Raw genomic sequence first — 17,872 nt, 5'->3', positions numbered from 1 at the left:
AGTTGGCCCAGGCGCTGAGGATGGCTCCATGGCCTCTGCCTCAGGCGCTAGAATGGCTCTGGTTGCAAGAGAGCGATGCCCCAGATAGGCAGAGTATCGCCCCCTGGTGGGCGTGCCTGGTGGATCCTGGTCGGGCGCATGCAGGAGTCTGTCTGACTGCTTCCCCGTTTCCAACTTTGGAAAATACCAAAAAAAAAAACAAAAAAAAAAACCACACAAATGATCCAGTTATGCTCTTCATACTTCAAAAAGTTGAGGACAATTTTTGTCATTATAATCTCGCAGATGAGTTGAATAACCAATTGCAACTGCTGCATAAACATTACCGTTGTGTAGGAGAACACATTTTAGATTCCATTTAGAGCTGTCAAGAAATAGCCGCCATTCTGTTGGACTGTAAGTGGTAACACCTAGCTGGCTGAGAAGACTGCTGATATCATGACAGGAAAAAAAGTGTTTGTCTTTGGAAAAAAGTCCACAAAAATTTGTTCATGCTTCCTGTAATGGGATTACTTTAGCTGACTGGTGAAGTACATCCTTTTCTTGAAGCCTGGAGGTTAATAACTCAACTGCTTTCTTTGATAGACCCAAATCTCTTACTAAGTCATTCAATTCATGTTGGCTAAACTGCTGACGGGTTAATGACTGCTTTTCATCAGAAGAAGACCCTTCAGATTCTACAACCATTTTTTCAAGCATCTTATCAAAATACACTTGATCACCATGTTCACTTTCTTCGTCCTTAGAAGAAATAAAACCATTGAAAACTGGAACCGGGAGTGTCTCAGTGTGGGATAGGTCGTATTGCTGAAGAAATATTAGGGTATGCGATGATATGCCTTTTTTATGAGGAGCCCAATTCTTGTCTTGATCACCAAGGGGAACTTGAAAATCAGCAATCTATGCACGTGTGAGAAATGATGAAATATTGTGCCTTTGACGTTGAAGTATATAACAGCCACATATATAACAGAAGGTGCCAGGACTATTCTTACATTTACGCCTACTCGAAGAAGCCATGATTCAATCTTAAAACAAAATAAGGGTGTTTTTATCAGATAATTTTTTAAATTTAAAAACAACTACAATTATGTAAAAGTGATGTTTGTAAAACATTAATTGCCCTGTGGTTATGTTCAATCCAAGAGTCATTGCCCTTTAACTCCAACTTAAAAATCAATGCAATACAGTCATTAACTGTAACAAAAAGAAATTAAAATTGCATAAAAACTAGAACATACACCAAAAAACTGATTTCAGATTTGGAATCAGTGATGCAGAAATATATAGAAACAGTTCTAAAACCTCATGCAACAGAAAATGAAAAAAAAAATTGTTCCCCAGTTAAATTAAACTTAAGCTAGAGGGATTACCTGACCTACTTCCCAAGGATGTTAAACAAATTTTAGTTAATCTTGCCTAGTGTTTATAACATATTCTTTAATTTGCTTTTATAATGAATATTCTTTAATGACAGTTACAGTCTTTGCCTTAAAAATTACAGAACATTTTAAGCAGATTAACAATAAGAAATGACAATGTACTTTCTAAGACATTCTTCCAGAAGGAAACAAACTCCACTGATTCATGTTATGCAATCAAATTAGGAGCAAATGATTTGTAGATTGTCATTCTGTTCCTGTATGTATTAAACCACCTGAAGAGGGTCCCTGTCTGTTTCTGACCGGATAATATTAATCTTATTCTCCAAGTGAGCACTCAGCATATCTCGAAGATCAGAAAGAAAACCTCGTTCAGTGTTGCTATGTTCACAGAGGATGACATTTATTCCTTGGGAGGCAGCATCTAAAACATTATGATGGGACATCTCACCTGCCAGCAAAGGAAAGAGCAAATATTTAAATATTAGACACAGTCTGTGGAATGCTGAACCACAGCAGCACAAAGACTAGATCTGCATTCTGTACAAAGCAAATTAATACTAATTAATACAGAACCTCACATATAAATCTAAAAATGTATGTACAGGTTTTTTACATGTCTTCCATCTTAAGTTTCCAAATTAGCATATCCAACAATATCTAAGACTGCCAGAGCAAGACCTGTAAGGACACCCACTCATATTGTTTCCACAATAAAATAAATGACCTGCTAAGTAACACAGGCCTTTCAGAAAGGTTTTTTTAGTGAAAGAGAGAGGGACAGACAGGAAGGGAGAGAGATGAGAAGCATCAGCTCATGGTTGCATCACCACCTTAGTTCATTGATTACTTTCTCATCTTTCTCATATGTGCCTTGACAAGGGGGGGGGGTGTTTGGGGTTGGGACTTCGGCTGAGCCAGTGACCCCTTGCTCAAGCAAGTGACCTTTGCTCAAGCCAGTGATCTTTGGGCTCAAGCCAGCAACCATGGGGTCATGTTTATGATCCCACACTCAAGCCGGCAACCCTGCGCTCAAGCTGGTGAGTCTGCACTCAAGCCAGATGAGCCTGCACTGAAGCTGGTGACCTCAGTGTTTCAAACCTAGGACCTCAGTGTCCCAGGCCAATATTCTATTACTGCACCACTATCTGGTCAGGAATAAAGTTTCTTATGTATTAAATAACAAATACTTCAAGAAATCCTAGGTATACTTCCCAGAAAATTCCTTGTTTTGTGAGAACCACAATTTTCAGCATCAACACTAGTCTAATTCCTATGGGTGAAATGAGCTTCACATTATTTCTAAATTAAAAAAGATATTTTCCTTTGACTTGAGCAGAATTCCTAGAAATTCTGTTACTTACTGCTGGGAGAACTCATCTTTTGTGAAAGAGCATGAGAAAACTCAAATGTTTTGAATTGTAAAAAACATCTGTGAATCTGATGACTTCTAATTTAAGAGTAAATATATTTTGTGCACAATTTGGCTTGTTCATAAAAAGTTAATTTTTAAATATATATACAGTGTGTCCAAAAAGTCATGGTGTACTTTTGACCGGTCACAGGAAAGCAACAAAAGACAATAGAAATGTGAAATCTGCACCAAATAAAAGGAAAACCCTCCCAGTTTCTGTAGGATGATGTGGCAGCATGTGCGCATGCACAGATGATGATGTAACACCATGTACACAGCGGAGCAGCCCACAGCCATGCCAGTCAAGATGTGGACGGTACAGAAGAAACTTCAGTGTGTTCTGTGGCTCACTAAATTCGAATCCGTGACCAAAGTGCAATACGAATATTGGCACGTTTATAATGAAGCACCACCACATAGGAATAACATTACTGGGTGGGATAAGCAGTTGAAGGAAACCGGCAGTGTGGTGGAGAAACCCCGTTCTGGTAGGTCATCAGTCAGTGACGAGTCTGTTGAGGCTATACGGGATAGCTACCTAAGGAGCCCTAAAAAATCTGTGCGAGAGCCCACATCGAACTGCACTGAATAGGTATGAAACTAGGAGAGTTTTCCTTTTATTTGGTGCAGATTTCACATTTCTATTGTCTTTTGTTGCTTTCCTGTGACCGGTCAAAAGTGTACTATGACTTTACGGACACACTGTATTCCAGATGCAATGTGGGATCATGGACTGGATATTAACCAGTAAAAGAAACGCGCCTGACCACACAGTGGCACAGTGGATCGAGTGTCGACCTGGGATTCTGAGGACCCAGGTTCAAAACCCCAAGGTCACCAGCTTGAGCGCAGGGTCACTGACCTGAGTGTGGGATCATAGACATGACCCCATGGTTGCTGATTTGAAGCCCAAGGTCGCTGCTTGAGCCCAGGTTTGCTGGCTTGAGTTAGGGGTCACTGGCTCAGATGGAGTCTCCTGGTCATGGCATGTTTGAGAAAGCAATCAATGAACTAAAGTAATGCAACTATAAGTTGATGCTTATCTCCCTCCCTTCCTATCTCTGTCTCCCTCTCTCACTTAAAATAAGTAAATAAAATAAACCAAGATTGGGAAAGGATACACATACATACACACACGTGCGCACGCACAAGGTAGAAGAAATATCCGGAAGCTATCTCACCTGTGAGGTACAGGTCGGCCTCTGCCCCCTGCAGAACACCGCTCCCAGAACCAGCGCACAGAGCCACAACTTTGACTGGGGACTCTTCAAGATAAAGGAAACAAGACACCAATATTTTACAATTCCCCTTCATTTTAACATAATTTGTACCAAGAATCCCAAATGTAATGCAGATTTCACTCCTGGTCTCATCACCAGTATATGAATTTTGCTTACTGAATTTAAAAAAACAACAAAACATGTCCTCATGTTGACAAGCATTATTCTTTGGTATTGCATAGTTAACCCAAGACAGGGTTATTACTTCTTTGGACACACAAGGCTGCACAAGCCAGTATCAGGCACAGCTCTAGACTTGACTGCAATACCACCAGGAAAAGTAGCCTCACCTGGGTCCCTAGGCAACAGGGAGAGGTAGGCAGATACTATCTCTGTTCTCAGAGGAGGAAGCAGAGGAACTAAGAGGGCTAGTTATAGGAATGCTACAAATGGAGTTGACACGTTTTAAAATATCCTATTTACTTTAAAAGAGAATTCTCTGAAGAGTGAAATAACAAACTTTCAAGCAAAACTAAATATTTTACACATAGCTTTCAGAGATGTGTAATAGTGTGTAATGTGTAATAGCTTCAATAGTGATCACACAATAGTGTTATTTCAAAAGAGGGGCTTTGGAGTTGAATCCAAAGTCAAATCCTACCGCTGTCATCTATTTTCTTTGGAAATTAACTCCCATGAGTTATGTGATCTAACTGTGGACTTCTGGATAAGTAGTTCTCTCTCTGAACCTCAATGTTTTCACTGACGCAATGGGACCACAGACCTAATAGCTAGCATTTACCACCCTTAATGTACAGCAGTCACTGTGCCCTGTCACATGGATTATACTTTCTACCTCAATGAGTTAGCTTTTATTATTAGTACAGTTTTTACCGATGTGGCTACCAGGACACAAAGGGATTAAATAACCTGTCACAGTCATGCAGCAAATGGGACAGAAAAATTTGAACCCAAGGCATTCAGAATCCAAATTCACAACCTCTGGACTCCTCTGCAATGGAATCTCATACTTAAGACACTCAGCACAGTGCCAGGCAAACTGCAGAGGTCTGACAAATGTTCTGTTCATTCCTTCTGTGCCCAAAAGTACTGGGAAAAGCCAAAAGAAAAGACGGTGCCTTCCAGACTCAGAAACTGCAGTGGATCACTTCACTTAGTAGCACCTCACTATAAAAAATTTCACCAGTATTGTAAGATGCAAGGGTTTGTATGGTAATTGAAGCAGTTATAATTCCCAAATTCCCAGCTCTCTTCCTGGCATGTGGTAGGACTGCACTTCATGCCCAATCTGAGTTAGATTGGGCAACGTAATTAACTCTGGACTATGAGTTATATAGAAGTTCATTTCTAGGCTAGAATGTTGGTCTAAGACTCAAAATCTCCTGCTGCAGCATCCAATGGGCATACTTGCCCTGCTAATTTGATGAACAGAGTGTGAAGGAGAAAGAAATCTTTTTTTTAATTAAGTGAGAGGCAGGGAGACAGACAAATTCCCGCATGCACCTCGGCTGGTATTCACCTGGCAAGCCCTCTACAGGGTGATGCTCTGCTCATCTGGGGCCACTGCTCTGTTGCACAGCAACTGAGCTATTTTATCTTAGCGCCTGAGGTGAGGCCATGGAGCCATCCTCAGCAATTGGAGTCAACTTTGCTAGAACCAATTGAGCCATAGCAGTGGGGGGAGAGGGAGAGAGGGAGACGGAGTGGGAAGGGTGGAGAAGCAGATGGTCGCTTCTCCTATGTGCCCTGACCAGGAACTGAACTCGGGATTTCCATATGCTGAACCAATGCTCTACCACTGAGCCAACTGGCCAGGGCTAAATCTTCTTTTTTAGAAAATTAACTTTAACAGGGTGACACTGATCAACAGGAGTACATAGGTTTCAGGTAAACATTTCTAGGAGAAATAAATCTTGTTGAAGCCAATGACCCAATATGTAAACCTGTCAGTTATCTCCCATGACTGCTAACACATTTTCTTTCACTTACAGTAATACAATGAATGAAGAGATTCAACTTTTGCCAATGGTAACAGTATGTACACTGGACAAATAAAGGAGACATATTTACCTAAGGTCCTCCCTACCCCAAGAGCAAGGCGAACATGAGATAGTTTTAGGTGCCTTTTGATTCGTTCAATCATGGTTGCCAAGGAGACAGATTCATCCAGTGTGCATAACCGTCCCATTCCAGTGTGCAGAAGCAGAGGCTGAAGAGAAACAGAAGTTAGAAAAACTATCCATCATCAGTCCTAGAAAACAAACCTATAGAACAAACAGCAAATATAACATGCACACTATGAGCTCACTACTGCCAGCTCTAGGCTAACATTTGTACCAGAGGGTACCAATCTAACAAAAATAGCCTTTGACTTATAGGAGCCCACAGTCTCCTGTGAAGGCAGATGCTTAAATAAATTATCACAATACAAGTATTTAAATACAAGGTAGGTACTACTTTTTCATGAGAGCACCAAGGAATGACAAAATAAATGATGTAGGAGGAGGTATTTGGAGGAAGTAGAATCGAATGTTTTATAAGGACTTGAATCTCGCAGACAGACCAAAAAGGAGTTATAAGGAGTGCCATCAAGTGCTGTGTAGAAGGAAAGAGATGGGAGGACAGGTGGGGAAGCATTCTCAATAGAGACATGTACAAAGGTGTCAAGGTGTGAGAGAGCACACCGAGGGCAATCCCAAAGCAGACGGCGTGGCTGCGGTGCAGAGCGAGAGGCGGGGCCAGAGCTGGAGACACGCCAGTCAGGAAGGGCTTTGTACACTGTGCCTGGATGACCTCCTGTAGGTGCTCACTCAGGGGACCACTCACATCCTGAGGAGAGATGAGAGTCTTCAACTTCTGTGGTGGTGAAGTAAATAGAGGGGAGAAACCTTTTATAGATTTGGGGACAGAATTAGCAGGGCTTAGATTTACAGGGGCAGAGAGAGTTGTAGAAACTTGGAAAATAAAGTAGATGATGATGCTACCAATGAAACAGAAAGAAAGAAAAGTAGTATTTAAAGGGATGGTGTGGGGATAATCTTTGTGTATATTTACTGCATTTGAAACACTTATGAGCTCTGGCTGGGTAGTTCAGTTGGTTCGATTCCCTTTTCAGGGCACATACAAGAATCAACCAATGAATGCATAAATAAGTGGAACCACAAATCAGTGTTTTTTTCTCTCTCCCTTACTATCTCTCTAAACTCAAGAAATATATTTAAAAAAATTAAATAAAAAAAAAAATACTTCTCGCCTGACCTGTGGTGGCGCAGTGGGATAAAGCGTCGACCTGGAAGTGCTGAGGTCGCCGGTTCAAAACCCAGGGCTTGCCTGGTCAAGGCACATATGGGAGTTGATGCTTCCAGCTCCTCCCCCCCTTCTCTCTCTCTGTCTCTCATCTCTCTCTCTCTCTCTCTCTCTCTCTATCTTTCTCTCCTCTCTAAAAATGAATAAATAAATTAAAAAAAATTAAAAAAAAAAAAACTTCTAGGATCCGTAATTGGAAAAAGTCTAGAAACTAATTGGAAATGGTATGTTTTTTTATTTTTCAACTCAAGAAAGCATACTGAGCCAGAAAGTAAAGACATAGGAAACATAAAAGTGACTGTCAAGTTAAAGGAGTGAATAAAATGGTCCAGGCAGAGGGTACAAAATAAGACACCAAACCTATAACCCTGTGACTTGAGTCTCTAAACCTCAAGAACACTGCTACGGTCTGAATGTTTCTGTCTCCCACCCACCTCAAAATTCATGTTGAAAATCTAACTCCCAAATGTTTTAGGAGGTGGAGACTTGGGCAGGTTCTCAAGTCAGGAGGGTAGAACCCACACAAATGGAACTGGCTCATTATGAGACCCCAGAGATCCCTGACCCTGTCTGCCACGTGAGGACACAGAGAGAAGGCACCGCTGGGACCCAGGAGTGGGCCCGCACCAGACACCACCCCAATCTGCCAGTGTCATGATCTTGCACTTCCAGCCTCCAGAACTGGAGGAAATAAATTTGTTTGTACGTAAGTTACCCAGTCTATGGTATACTGCTAGCAGCCCAAATGGACTAAGACAAGGACCAACATTTTTCTATTGCCAGGATGTCTCCATTTCTGAATATACTTACCAGGGAATGTGACGCCCTCATCATCACTTTGTGCTTGTTTAGGTAACAGGAGCCTATTGACTTAACAATTAACAAATGAAATCCGCCAAACAAAAAAGCTCAGCAATCCTTCTTATTACCTTCTCCAGTGACAGGATTTCAGTCTTCTGATAAAGTTGCCTGTTCTGAGAAAGAAAAGCCACCACCTGCATCAACGCCTGCTGACTGCAATTCAGGCTGATCCGTGTTTGTTCCTCACCATTGGTCCTGAAAAATAAGTCACACACAGGTTTTGGTTAAATATAAACAAAATGTATTTTGAATAATCTATAGTTTACAACCTCCTATAAAAGATATATTTATATGGAATTTAGGATTTAATCCTAAATCAAGTTATTTTCTAGAACAGTGACACTCAAACTTTAGCATGCACCACACTCACCCTGGGACTATTTAATCAGATCCCTGGGCCCTGCCCCGGTTCTGACTCAGCAGGTCCAGGTGGGATCTGAGAACTGGGGCCCTACCCCGGTTCTGACTCAGCAGGTCCAGGTGGGATCTGAGAACTGGGGCCCTACCCCGGTTCTGACTCAGTAGGTCCAGGTGGGATCTGAGAACTGGGGCCCTACCCTGGTTCTGACTCAGCAGGTCCAGGTGGGATCTGAGAACTGGGGCCCTACCCCGGTTCTGACTCAGCAGGTCCAGGTGGGATCTGAGAACTGGGGCCCTACCCTGTTTCTGACTCAGCAGGTCCAGGTGGGATCTGAGAACTGGGGCCCTACCCCGGTTCTGACTCAGCAGGTCCAGGTGGGATCTGAGAACTGGGGCCCTACCCCGGTTCTGACTCAGCAGGTCCAAGTGGGATCTGAGAACTGGGGCCCTACCCTGGTTCTGACTCAGCAGGTCCAGGTGGGATCTGAGAACTGGGGCCCTACCCCGGTTCTGACTCAGTAGGTCCAGGTGGGATCTGAGAACTGGGGCCCTACCCCGGTTCTGACTCAGCAGGTCCAGGTGGGATCTGAGAACTGGGGCCCTACCCCGTTTCTGATTCAGCAGGTCCAGGTGGGATCTGAGAACTGACTTTTCTAACAAGTTCCCCGTGACACTGACATTGCTGGTCCAAGGACCTCACTTTGAAATCACTGTTCTGACTGTTCTTAATCTGCTGTGCATCATCTCCTAAAATGAGAGCTGCTGGACCCTTTTACAGATCCAGTGAAACAACATCTAGGAATAGGTTGGGGCAAACTGAATTCTTTCAAAGCCCTAGAGAAGTTAATTTTGAAACATCATGCAAAGAAGCACTCAGTGGACAGATTCCCAGGCAAACCCCATTCTAATTACTAAGATCAAGGATGAAGCCAAAATCAGCATTTTCCGTAAGTACCCCACTAACAAGGATCCAGGGAGTCCTTGAATCACACATCTGAGAAGTAAAGCCTCTCCAAAAATATTGGCATCAAGAAAGTTTTTTATTTTACCATAAACTCTAAAGATAGAATTCTAGAACTAAAAGGCACCTTAAAATATAATCTGGAAGTGTGGTTGTCAATATCAGAATCATCTGCAGAGCTTTGAAAAGAAATAGCAGTCTGACCAGTGGTGGTGCAGTGGATAGGAGTATTGACCTGGAATGCTGAGGTCCCGGGTTCAAAACCCCAAGGTCACCAGGCTGAGCACAGCTTATCCGGCTTCATAAGCTGTGAGCTTGAGCGTGGAATCATTGACATGATTGCTGGATGGTCACTGGCTTAAGCCCAAAAGTTGCAGGCTTGAAGCCTAAGGTTGCCAGCTTGAGCAAGGGGTCACTGGCTTGGTTTGAGACCCTTCGGTCATGGCACGTATGAGAAGCAAGCAATGAACAACTAAAGTGACGCAACTTATGAGTAGATGCTTCTCATCTCTTTCCCTTCCTGTCTCTCTAAAAAGCAAAAATAATACCTGGGCCCTGACTAATGGTAAAACCCAGATATTATCTGTAGTATGGTAAAACGAGAACCAAACTAAATGTGCATCAGTTTAAAAAAAAAGTCCATCAGTTAGGAGGACTGCTTAGAGAATCTACCGTACATCCATAACAAGAAACATTACTTTAGCAGTCAAAAAAAAAAGATATATACCTACATGGAAAGATCTCTAAGACATTTTATTAGTAAAAAGGCAAACACATCATACCATTTAATTAAGAGAACAATGAATAAAACAAAACTATACATTTCTTCATGGCTCTATATGTTTAGAAAGATATCCACCTCTCTGAAAGCAGGGAAAGAGACAACCTAAGCTGAAGATACTCGGGTTCAGTAGAAGAGACAAGGACAACTTTTGTATTCTTTGAATTTTTCATGCTTTACTTGTTTATTTTTCTTGTATATTTACACAGTATTTCAGCATGGTAAAAGACATCCATAACCAGAATCTCTGCAAAGTCCTATAAAGCATTTTTCTTGAGATTCTTGAAATTCCTCAATACTGTTAGAAGACATTTGTAATGATTTTTCTATAAGATATCTACACTTGCCTGACCAGGCGGTGGCGCAGTGGATAGAGTGTCGGACTGGGATGCGAAGGACCCAGGTTCGAGACCCCAAGGTCGCCAGCTTAAGGGCAGGCTCATCTGGTTTGAGCAAAAGCTCACCAGCTTGGACCCAAGGTCGCTGGCTCGAGCAAGGGGTTACTCGGTCAGCTGAAGGCCCGTGGTCAAGGCACATATGAGAAAGCAATCAATGAACAACTAAGGTCTCGCAAGAAAAAACTGATGATTGATGCTTCTCATCTCTCTCCATTCCTGTCTGTCTGTCCCTGTCTACCCCTCTCTCTGACTCTCTCTCTGTCCCTGTAAAAAAAAAAAAAAAAAAGATATGTATACTTAAATCACTCATCAAAGTGGTCATTTTTTGGTATAGCCTGATACAGACTTCCATTTTATTAAAAGGTCATTATATTTATTTTTGTTTTTAAACAATTATTTAATCCTAGCTTTGTGCCCAGGCTGGATAGCTTGGTTGGTTAGAGCATCATCCCAAAGTGCATAAGTTACTAGTTCGATCCCCGGTCAGGGCACATACAGGAACAGATCAATGTTCCTGTCTCTCTCTCACCCTTCCTCTCTTTCTAATCAATAAAACATTTAAAATAAACAAATCCTAGCTTTGTTTATTTATAGCTTTGTATAACTTATCTTTTATAGGATAAATGAACCTAAAAGAAAATCTCTTATGAGGCAACATTTTGATATCTGTCCTAAATAAATGATTGACCTTATAAAAGGCGCCTTAATGTAATTTTCCTTTAAGGGGCTTGGGGGATCACTGATTTTGCTGGGAACTGATCAAAGTAAACCTGTTATCAGTTTATCACCAGGGATTATCTATATACAGACATACATCATTATATTTAGCTTCATAGGTATTGCATTTTTTTTATAAACTGAAGGCAAGACCCTCTACCAGCAAAACGATTACAGCTTGTTTTATTACTATACTCACTTTATTATGCTTGTGTAGAACCAAACTCACAGTATCTCCATGGTACACTTGTACCCTAAAATAAAAACCGCTACTTTCCCCATTACCAGGAGGGTGAGAAATACTGTACATAAAACGTACAGTGGCCCTGGCCAGTTGGCTCAGCGGTAGAGCGTCGGCCTGGCGTGCGGGGGACCCAGGTTCGATTCCCGGCCAGGGCACATAGGAGAACTGTCCATTTGCTTCTCCACTACCCCTCTCCTTCCTCTCTGTCTCTCTCTTCCCCTCCCGCAGCTGAGGCTCCATTGGAGCAAAGATGGCCCGGGCGCTGGGGATGGCTCCTTGGCCTCTGCCCCAGGCGTTAGAGTGGCTCTGGTCGAGGCAGAGCGACGCCCCGGAGGGGCAGAGCATCGCCCCCTGGGGGGTAGAGCGTGCCGGGTGGATCCCGGTCGGGCGCATGCGGGAGTCTGTCTGACTGTCTCTCCCCGTTTCCAGCTTCAGAAAAATACAAAAAAACAAACAAAAAAACGTACAGTACAGTCCCTCCCACAGGAACTATACACTTACAGGAAAGAGTGTTACTATCATTTTTTTTTTTTTTTCTGAAGCTGGAAACGGGGAGAGACAGTCAGACAGACTCCCGCATGCGCCTGACTGGGATCCACCCGGCACGCCCACCAGGGCCGAGGCTCTACCCACCAGGGGGCGATGCTCTGCCGCAACCAGAGCCACTCAGCGCCTGGGGCAGAGGCCAAGGAGCCATCCTCAGCGCCCGGGCCATCTTTGCTCCAATGGAGCCTTGGCTGCGGGAGGGGAAGAGAGAGACAGAGAGGAAGGAGGGGGGTGGGGGGGTGGAGAAGCAAATGGGCGCCTCTCCTATGTGCCCTGGCCGGGAATCGAACCCGGGTCCCCCGCACGCCAGGCCGACGCTCTACCGCTGAGCCAACCGGCCAGGGCTGTTACTATCATTTTTATTGTTTCGAAAACCTCCTAGGTTCTCCTCCACTAGAACTCAAATGAGAAGTGTGTTGCTTTGTAAACCCAATCTGAGAACAATTTGTTTCAAACCTAAATGGCAGGATTATAGAATCTGTATGGAAGATCCTTACAAATAAATATACAACAATAAAAGAGACACATATATTGTACCTAGCAGAAAAAGAAGTGACAGAAACATCTGAAATCCCTTGCACTGTAGAAATGACTTTGTCCACATCTTGGGTGCGGGAAATATTAAACTCTACTCTGTGCGTTCCCTCTCCTGGGTGGTTGGGTGCTCTGGAAGGATGGATGGGCCTGGAGGTGCAAATGCCTAGAAAAAAAGTATAGAAAAAAGGAGTTTGTGTGTGTTTTTAATTAAAAAGATAAACTGATGGGAAAAACGTGTAAGAAATTAGTATCTTTTTTAAAAAATTCATTCTCAGATGCTTACATACTATACACACATATACATATCCCTTACATGTACATTGAACAGCACCTCAAAATGAGGGATTTAATACGGACATAAAAAATCCAATTGAGTTTTAGAATTACTTTCCAGAAGACTCCATTTTTTTTTTCAGAAGACCCTTAAATATTACAAAAATTTGGACAAGAAAGACTGATGCATGAGTTTTTAGATGATAGATAAAATTGTGATTGCTTATTGAATTTACTCATGTAAACTTATGATTCCGGGTGCAAATGTTCATATGTACTTGACCACATCAATCCAAATTGTAGCCTCATAAAAGCTTCAGCCCAAAATGAGTGAGTAAACTAAAACAACTTACTAACAAGAAAGCTAAAACACATATGCTGGATTCCCTCATAAAAACTCTGACTTAATTTGAGTGACAAATTAAGTTTATTCTGGGGAAACCTGAGCTTTCCATTCAATTTGACAAGCATTTCTGGAGTGCCTCGGGGGTAGGTACTAGGCTGCATGAGTAAGGACTCACAAAGCTCAGCCTAGCAATGATTTCCTATGCTCTCCTTACTCATCAATATTAAAAGTTTTATTTTTCAAATGCAATTTAATTGCCAAATTTCAGCAACATTATATTTAAAATATACTATGTAAACATAGAATAATAGTCCCACCCCTAAAGCAGTTAAAACTCTATTGAAAGACATTCTAAAATTTCAAAGCATTTATAGGGAGAATATGAAACGGGAGAGAACAAGAGGCTTCTCACCAAGCCCTTTAGCCAGCCAGCTGTTGACTCCCTGGGGTGCAGCATCATAGGCTGTGTGAGGAGAGTAAACTGCAACTCTGTTCTCCAGAGCTCGGACCACCAGGCGCTCCTTCCAGGTGTTCCAGGTTACACGCTTCATGGGTTGGAAAATAGGGGGATGGTAGGAGAGAATGAAATCAGCCTTCTTTTGCAGCGCCTCCTCCATTACTTCTTCGGTCAAATCATTGGTCAGGAAGAGTGTGTTTACAGTGTGTGGTGGACTTGGTTCCACTAGTAATCCAACATTGTCCCAACTCTCAGCAAATGAAAGGGATGCAAAGTCATTCAAGGAGGAAAGGAGAGTCTTCAGATCCATGAAGGAATGGGAGGGACTGTGGATCAAGGAATGAACTAGCCGGACTGTTGTAGGGACCAGGCGTACACGAGATGACAACATACAGAAATCAGGTAAAACTGAACACCTGAAGTAAAAAATACAGAAATTGGTACACATATACTTTAGGCCCAAACCTTTGCAAAACATGAGCAGAAGAGCTGCAGTCACACATACCCGCTCTACCACTTACCAGCACAGGTATCTTAGGTAAGTAAGTCATTGAACCTCTCTGGGCTTGTTTCTTCATCTATAAAACACTATAACCTACCTCACAGGCCATCGGAGGAGCGAATGGATTAATACGTGTAAGTCACCTGGCACAAGCCTGGTACATAATGCACAAATGTTCACCCCCTCCTCTCCAGCCCCTTGTTCTTATTCTCCCCGTCCCTGTTTCAACCACCCTTCTGCCTTCTTTATTTCCCCAAATATTAGCCTTCCTTCCAAGTCCCCCTCAACTTCCTAAATAAAACTTTTCTTGACTTGTCCTTTCCAGTGTCTCCCTCTGACCTGCCCCACCCCCTTCTGCCCTAGTAGTCTATTACCAAATTTCCCCATGAATAAGGCGCTCCCACATATAAGACATGCCCATGTACAAGACTCACCTTAATTTTGAGGCCTGAAATTTCAAAAAAAAATGTATTACATAAAGTTATTGAACTCATTTTATTCATCATAAAATTCATTCAACTCCTTATCACTGTCAAAACTCCCATCCATTAGCTTGTCCTCATCTGTGTCTGATGAATCACTGTCTTCAACAATGAACGCAAAAAACAAGCGCAAAAAAGCTAAAAATGCAAGTAGAAAAATCTACAACCACTGTATAAGAAGTACCGAGTTTTAGACCTGAAATTTTTTGGAAAAAAGTGCATCTTTTACATGGGGAAATATGCTATATTCCTGTTTGTCTGACTCCTCAGTATGTTAATGCTACCAGAAAACAGAAACTATCTCTTATTTTTATTTTTTTATTTTTTTGTATTTTTCTGAAGTGAGAAGCAGGGAGGCAGATAGACTTCCGCATGGGCCCAACCAGGATCCACCTGGCATGCCCACCAGGGGGCGATGCTCTGCCCATCTGGGGCGTTGCTTTGTTGCAACTGGAGCCATTCTAGCACCTGAGGCAGAGGCCATGGAGCCGTTCTCAGCACCCAGGCCAACCTTGCTCCAATGAAGCCTCGGCTGCGGGAGGGGAAGAGAGAGACAGAGAGGAAGGAGAGGGGGAAGGGTGGAGAAGCAAATGGGTGCTTCTCCTGTGTGCTCTGGCCGGGAATCGAACCCGGGACTTCCACACGCCAGGCCAATGCTCCACCACTGAGCCAAGCGGCCAGGGCCTGAGAAACTATCTTTTATATATCTTAGTATCATCAACATAGTCCAGTACTAAAGGATTACTGCACAGAACAGTCCCCCTTCTCTATCACAGCAGAATTTAGAGTTAGGGTGGTATATATTGGCATTAAAAAGTATTTATCAAAAAGTAACAATAATATATAAAAATAGTTAAGTGACTAATTTATTTATCTTTTTACAGGGACAGAGAGAGAGTTAGAGAGAGGGATAGATAGAGACAGACAGACAGGAACGGAGGGAGATAAGAAGCATCAATCATCAGCTTTTTGCTGTGACACCTTAGTAGTTCATTGATTGCTTTCTCATATGTGCCTTGACCGTGGGTCTTCAGCAAATCGAAGTAACCCCTTGCTCGAGCCAGCGACCTTGGGTCCAAGCTGGTGAGCTTTTTGCTCAAGCCAGATAAGCCTGTGATCAAGCTGGCGACCTCGGGGTCTCGAACCTGGGTCCTCTGCATCCCAGTCCGATGCTCTATCCACTGTGCCACCGCCTAGTTAGGCAATAGTTAAGTTACTTATAACAGTGGTCCCCGACCTTTTTTGGGCTACAGACTGGTTTAATGTCAGAAAATATTTTCACGGACTGGCCTTTAGGGTGGGACAGATAAATGTATCACGTGACCGAGACAAGCGTCAAGAGCGAGTCTTAGACGGATGTAACAGAGGGAATCTGGTCATTTAAAAAAAATAAAACATTGTTCAGACTTAAATATAAATAAAACGGAAATAATGTAAGTTATTTATTCTTTCTCTGCGGACCGGTATCAAATGGCCCACGGACCAGGCCATTTGCATCACTCCAAATGGGCAGGGTCAAGGCAGAGCTGCTGCCCCTGACCAACACCTGCTACGGGAAGGCCAGGCTCAAGAAGAGCTGGGAGCCTTACCTGGCAGTGGTGCAGTGGATAGAGCATTCGCCTATTAAGCAGAGGACCCAGGTTCAAAACCCCAAGGCTGCTGGCTTGAGCGTGGGGTTGCTGTCCTGAGCATGGCGTGGCTGGCTTGAGAGTGGGATCATAGACATGCCGCCATGGTCGCTAGCTTGAAGCCCAAGGTTGCTGGGTTGGAACACCCCCACCACCACCCCCACCACCACCAAGGCACATGAGAAAGCAATCAATGAACTAAAGTGCTGCAACTATGAGTTAATGCTTCTCAATTCTCTCCCCTCCTGTCTGTCCCTGTCTCTCACTTAAAAAAAAAAAAAAAAAAAAAAAGAGGTGGGAGTGTGCCCTGAGTCTGGAAGGCTTCTAGACAGCTATATCCAATACAAAAGATAACACTGTCAACTTCATTCTTAAATTTAGTGTCCACGAACACTTTTGTTTTGGAAGAAAAGCATTTCATAGTATGCACAATAATTGACAAGAAAACGTGTATTCAATTGTAAATTTAATTAAAATATTCATAACTCAATAATTTCAAAAGCAACTTCTAAAACATTCCTACAGCAAAAATATTTAATATGAGATGTGAGTACTTATTCAATATATGACTTGAAGTGATGTGGAGCCTCCATTAACCACTAGAAGCCTAGGGTCCTGGAAGATCTAATGTCCTTACATCACTTCCCACTCTGCAGACTCCACTATCCAGACTCTTCCATCCATGCAGGCGCGAAAGTTAAGCTCTAGTGGGCCATCTATACTTGAGTTACCTATTGTTACATTTGAAAGAACCCTTGGCAATAACAGAACAACCCTCATTTCAGATTAAGAAACGGCAAAGCTGGATCGCTTGGTGCCACCATTAACGACAATGGAAGGCGGCATAGCATGCTGGATAAGAGCACCGACTCTAAAACCATATTGACCCTTTCCCGCCGGAATCACAGCTCTGTAACAAATTACTTAACCTCTGCAGTTTCCACCTCTGAAGAATGGAAGTGCCCAGCTCAGAATGTAGTCTCAAGATTTAAACATAAAGCTGTGGACAATACCTAACCTAGTCAGCACTGTGCTATTAAGTAACATTAGTTGGTCCCACTTTACAACCTGCAAACTGCACCATCTTACCTTACCTCATCTACATTCAGGACTTTTCCAGGATAATGAAGAGCCCAGGTGGCACGACCCGTAAACCCTTGACTGAGGACTAGAGTCCTGTGATCTCAAGCAAATTTTCTGCGCCTGTCTCCTCTCCCGCCTCCATCTGCTGCAGCACTCGGATAACAGCCACGGCTGCACAAATCTCAGCCTGCACAAACCACCACCTACCGCGGTCCTAAGCTTTGACCGCGCTGATTTAAATCGCCCAGAGCTCACCAGATCCGGGTGAGTCCTCTTCGCGCTACACTTCCGGTCCCGCGCGGAAACTCAAAACTGTTGTGGGAACAGACTGGGTAAGGGAGCCAGGCGGAAGT

General features: G+C 43.1%; 1 protein-coding gene across 3 annotated transcripts; it reads right to left on the bottom strand.

Annotated features, from left to right (window-relative positions):
• Nucleotides 1-1,420: 1,420 nt before the first annotated feature.
• NIF3L1 (NGG1 interacting factor 3 like 1) lies at nucleotides 1,421-17,839 on the bottom strand. 3 transcript variants are annotated; one of them, XM_066345241.1, is made up of 7 exons: nucleotides 17,775-17,839; nucleotides 13,780-14,240; nucleotides 12,749-12,911; nucleotides 8,273-8,399; nucleotides 6,108-6,246; nucleotides 3,978-4,061; nucleotides 1,421-1,833 (listed from the first exon to the last, which is right to left on the bottom strand). In XM_066345241.1, exons 2-7 carry the CDS (start codon nucleotides 14,213-14,215, stop codon nucleotides 1,649-1,651), a joined length of 1,134 nt encoding a protein of 377 aa, XP_066201338.1. In that variant the 5' UTR covers nucleotides 14,216-14,240; nucleotides 17,775-17,839; the 3' UTR covers nucleotides 1,421-1,648. The 3 variants fall into 3 exon arrangements, with proteins under 3 accessions (XP_066201338.1, XP_066201341.1, XP_066201340.1); XM_066345244.1 differs by lacking the exon at nucleotides 17,775-17,839 and adding an exon at nucleotides 17,727-17,770; XM_066345243.1 differs by lacking the exon at nucleotides 17,775-17,839 and adding an exon at nucleotides 17,531-17,768.
• Nucleotides 17,840-17,872: the final 33 nt, after the last annotated feature.

The sequence above is a fragment of the Saccopteryx leptura genome, chromosome 7 (assembly GCF_036850995.1).
Source record: "Saccopteryx leptura isolate mSacLep1 chromosome 7, mSacLep1_pri_phased_curated, whole genome shotgun sequence".
In the NCBI taxonomy this organism is placed as follows: domain Eukaryota; kingdom Metazoa; phylum Chordata; class Mammalia; order Chiroptera; family Emballonuridae; genus Saccopteryx; species Saccopteryx leptura.
This window is presented reverse-complemented; position numbering and strand designations above follow the sequence as displayed.

Excerpts from the sequence above, each read along its gene's own strand:
- NIF3L1 (XM_066345243.1), bottom strand. Across the intron at positions 12,912-13,779 it reads CTGGCTGGCTAAAGGGCTTG|GCATTTGCACCTCCAGGCCC; the intron begins GTGAGAAGCCTC and ends CTTTTTTTCTAG. Across the intron at positions 6,247-8,272 it reads AAATCCTGTCACTGGAGAAG|CCTCTGCTTCTGCACACTGG; the intron begins GTAATAAGAAGG and ends GTTTCTCTTCAG.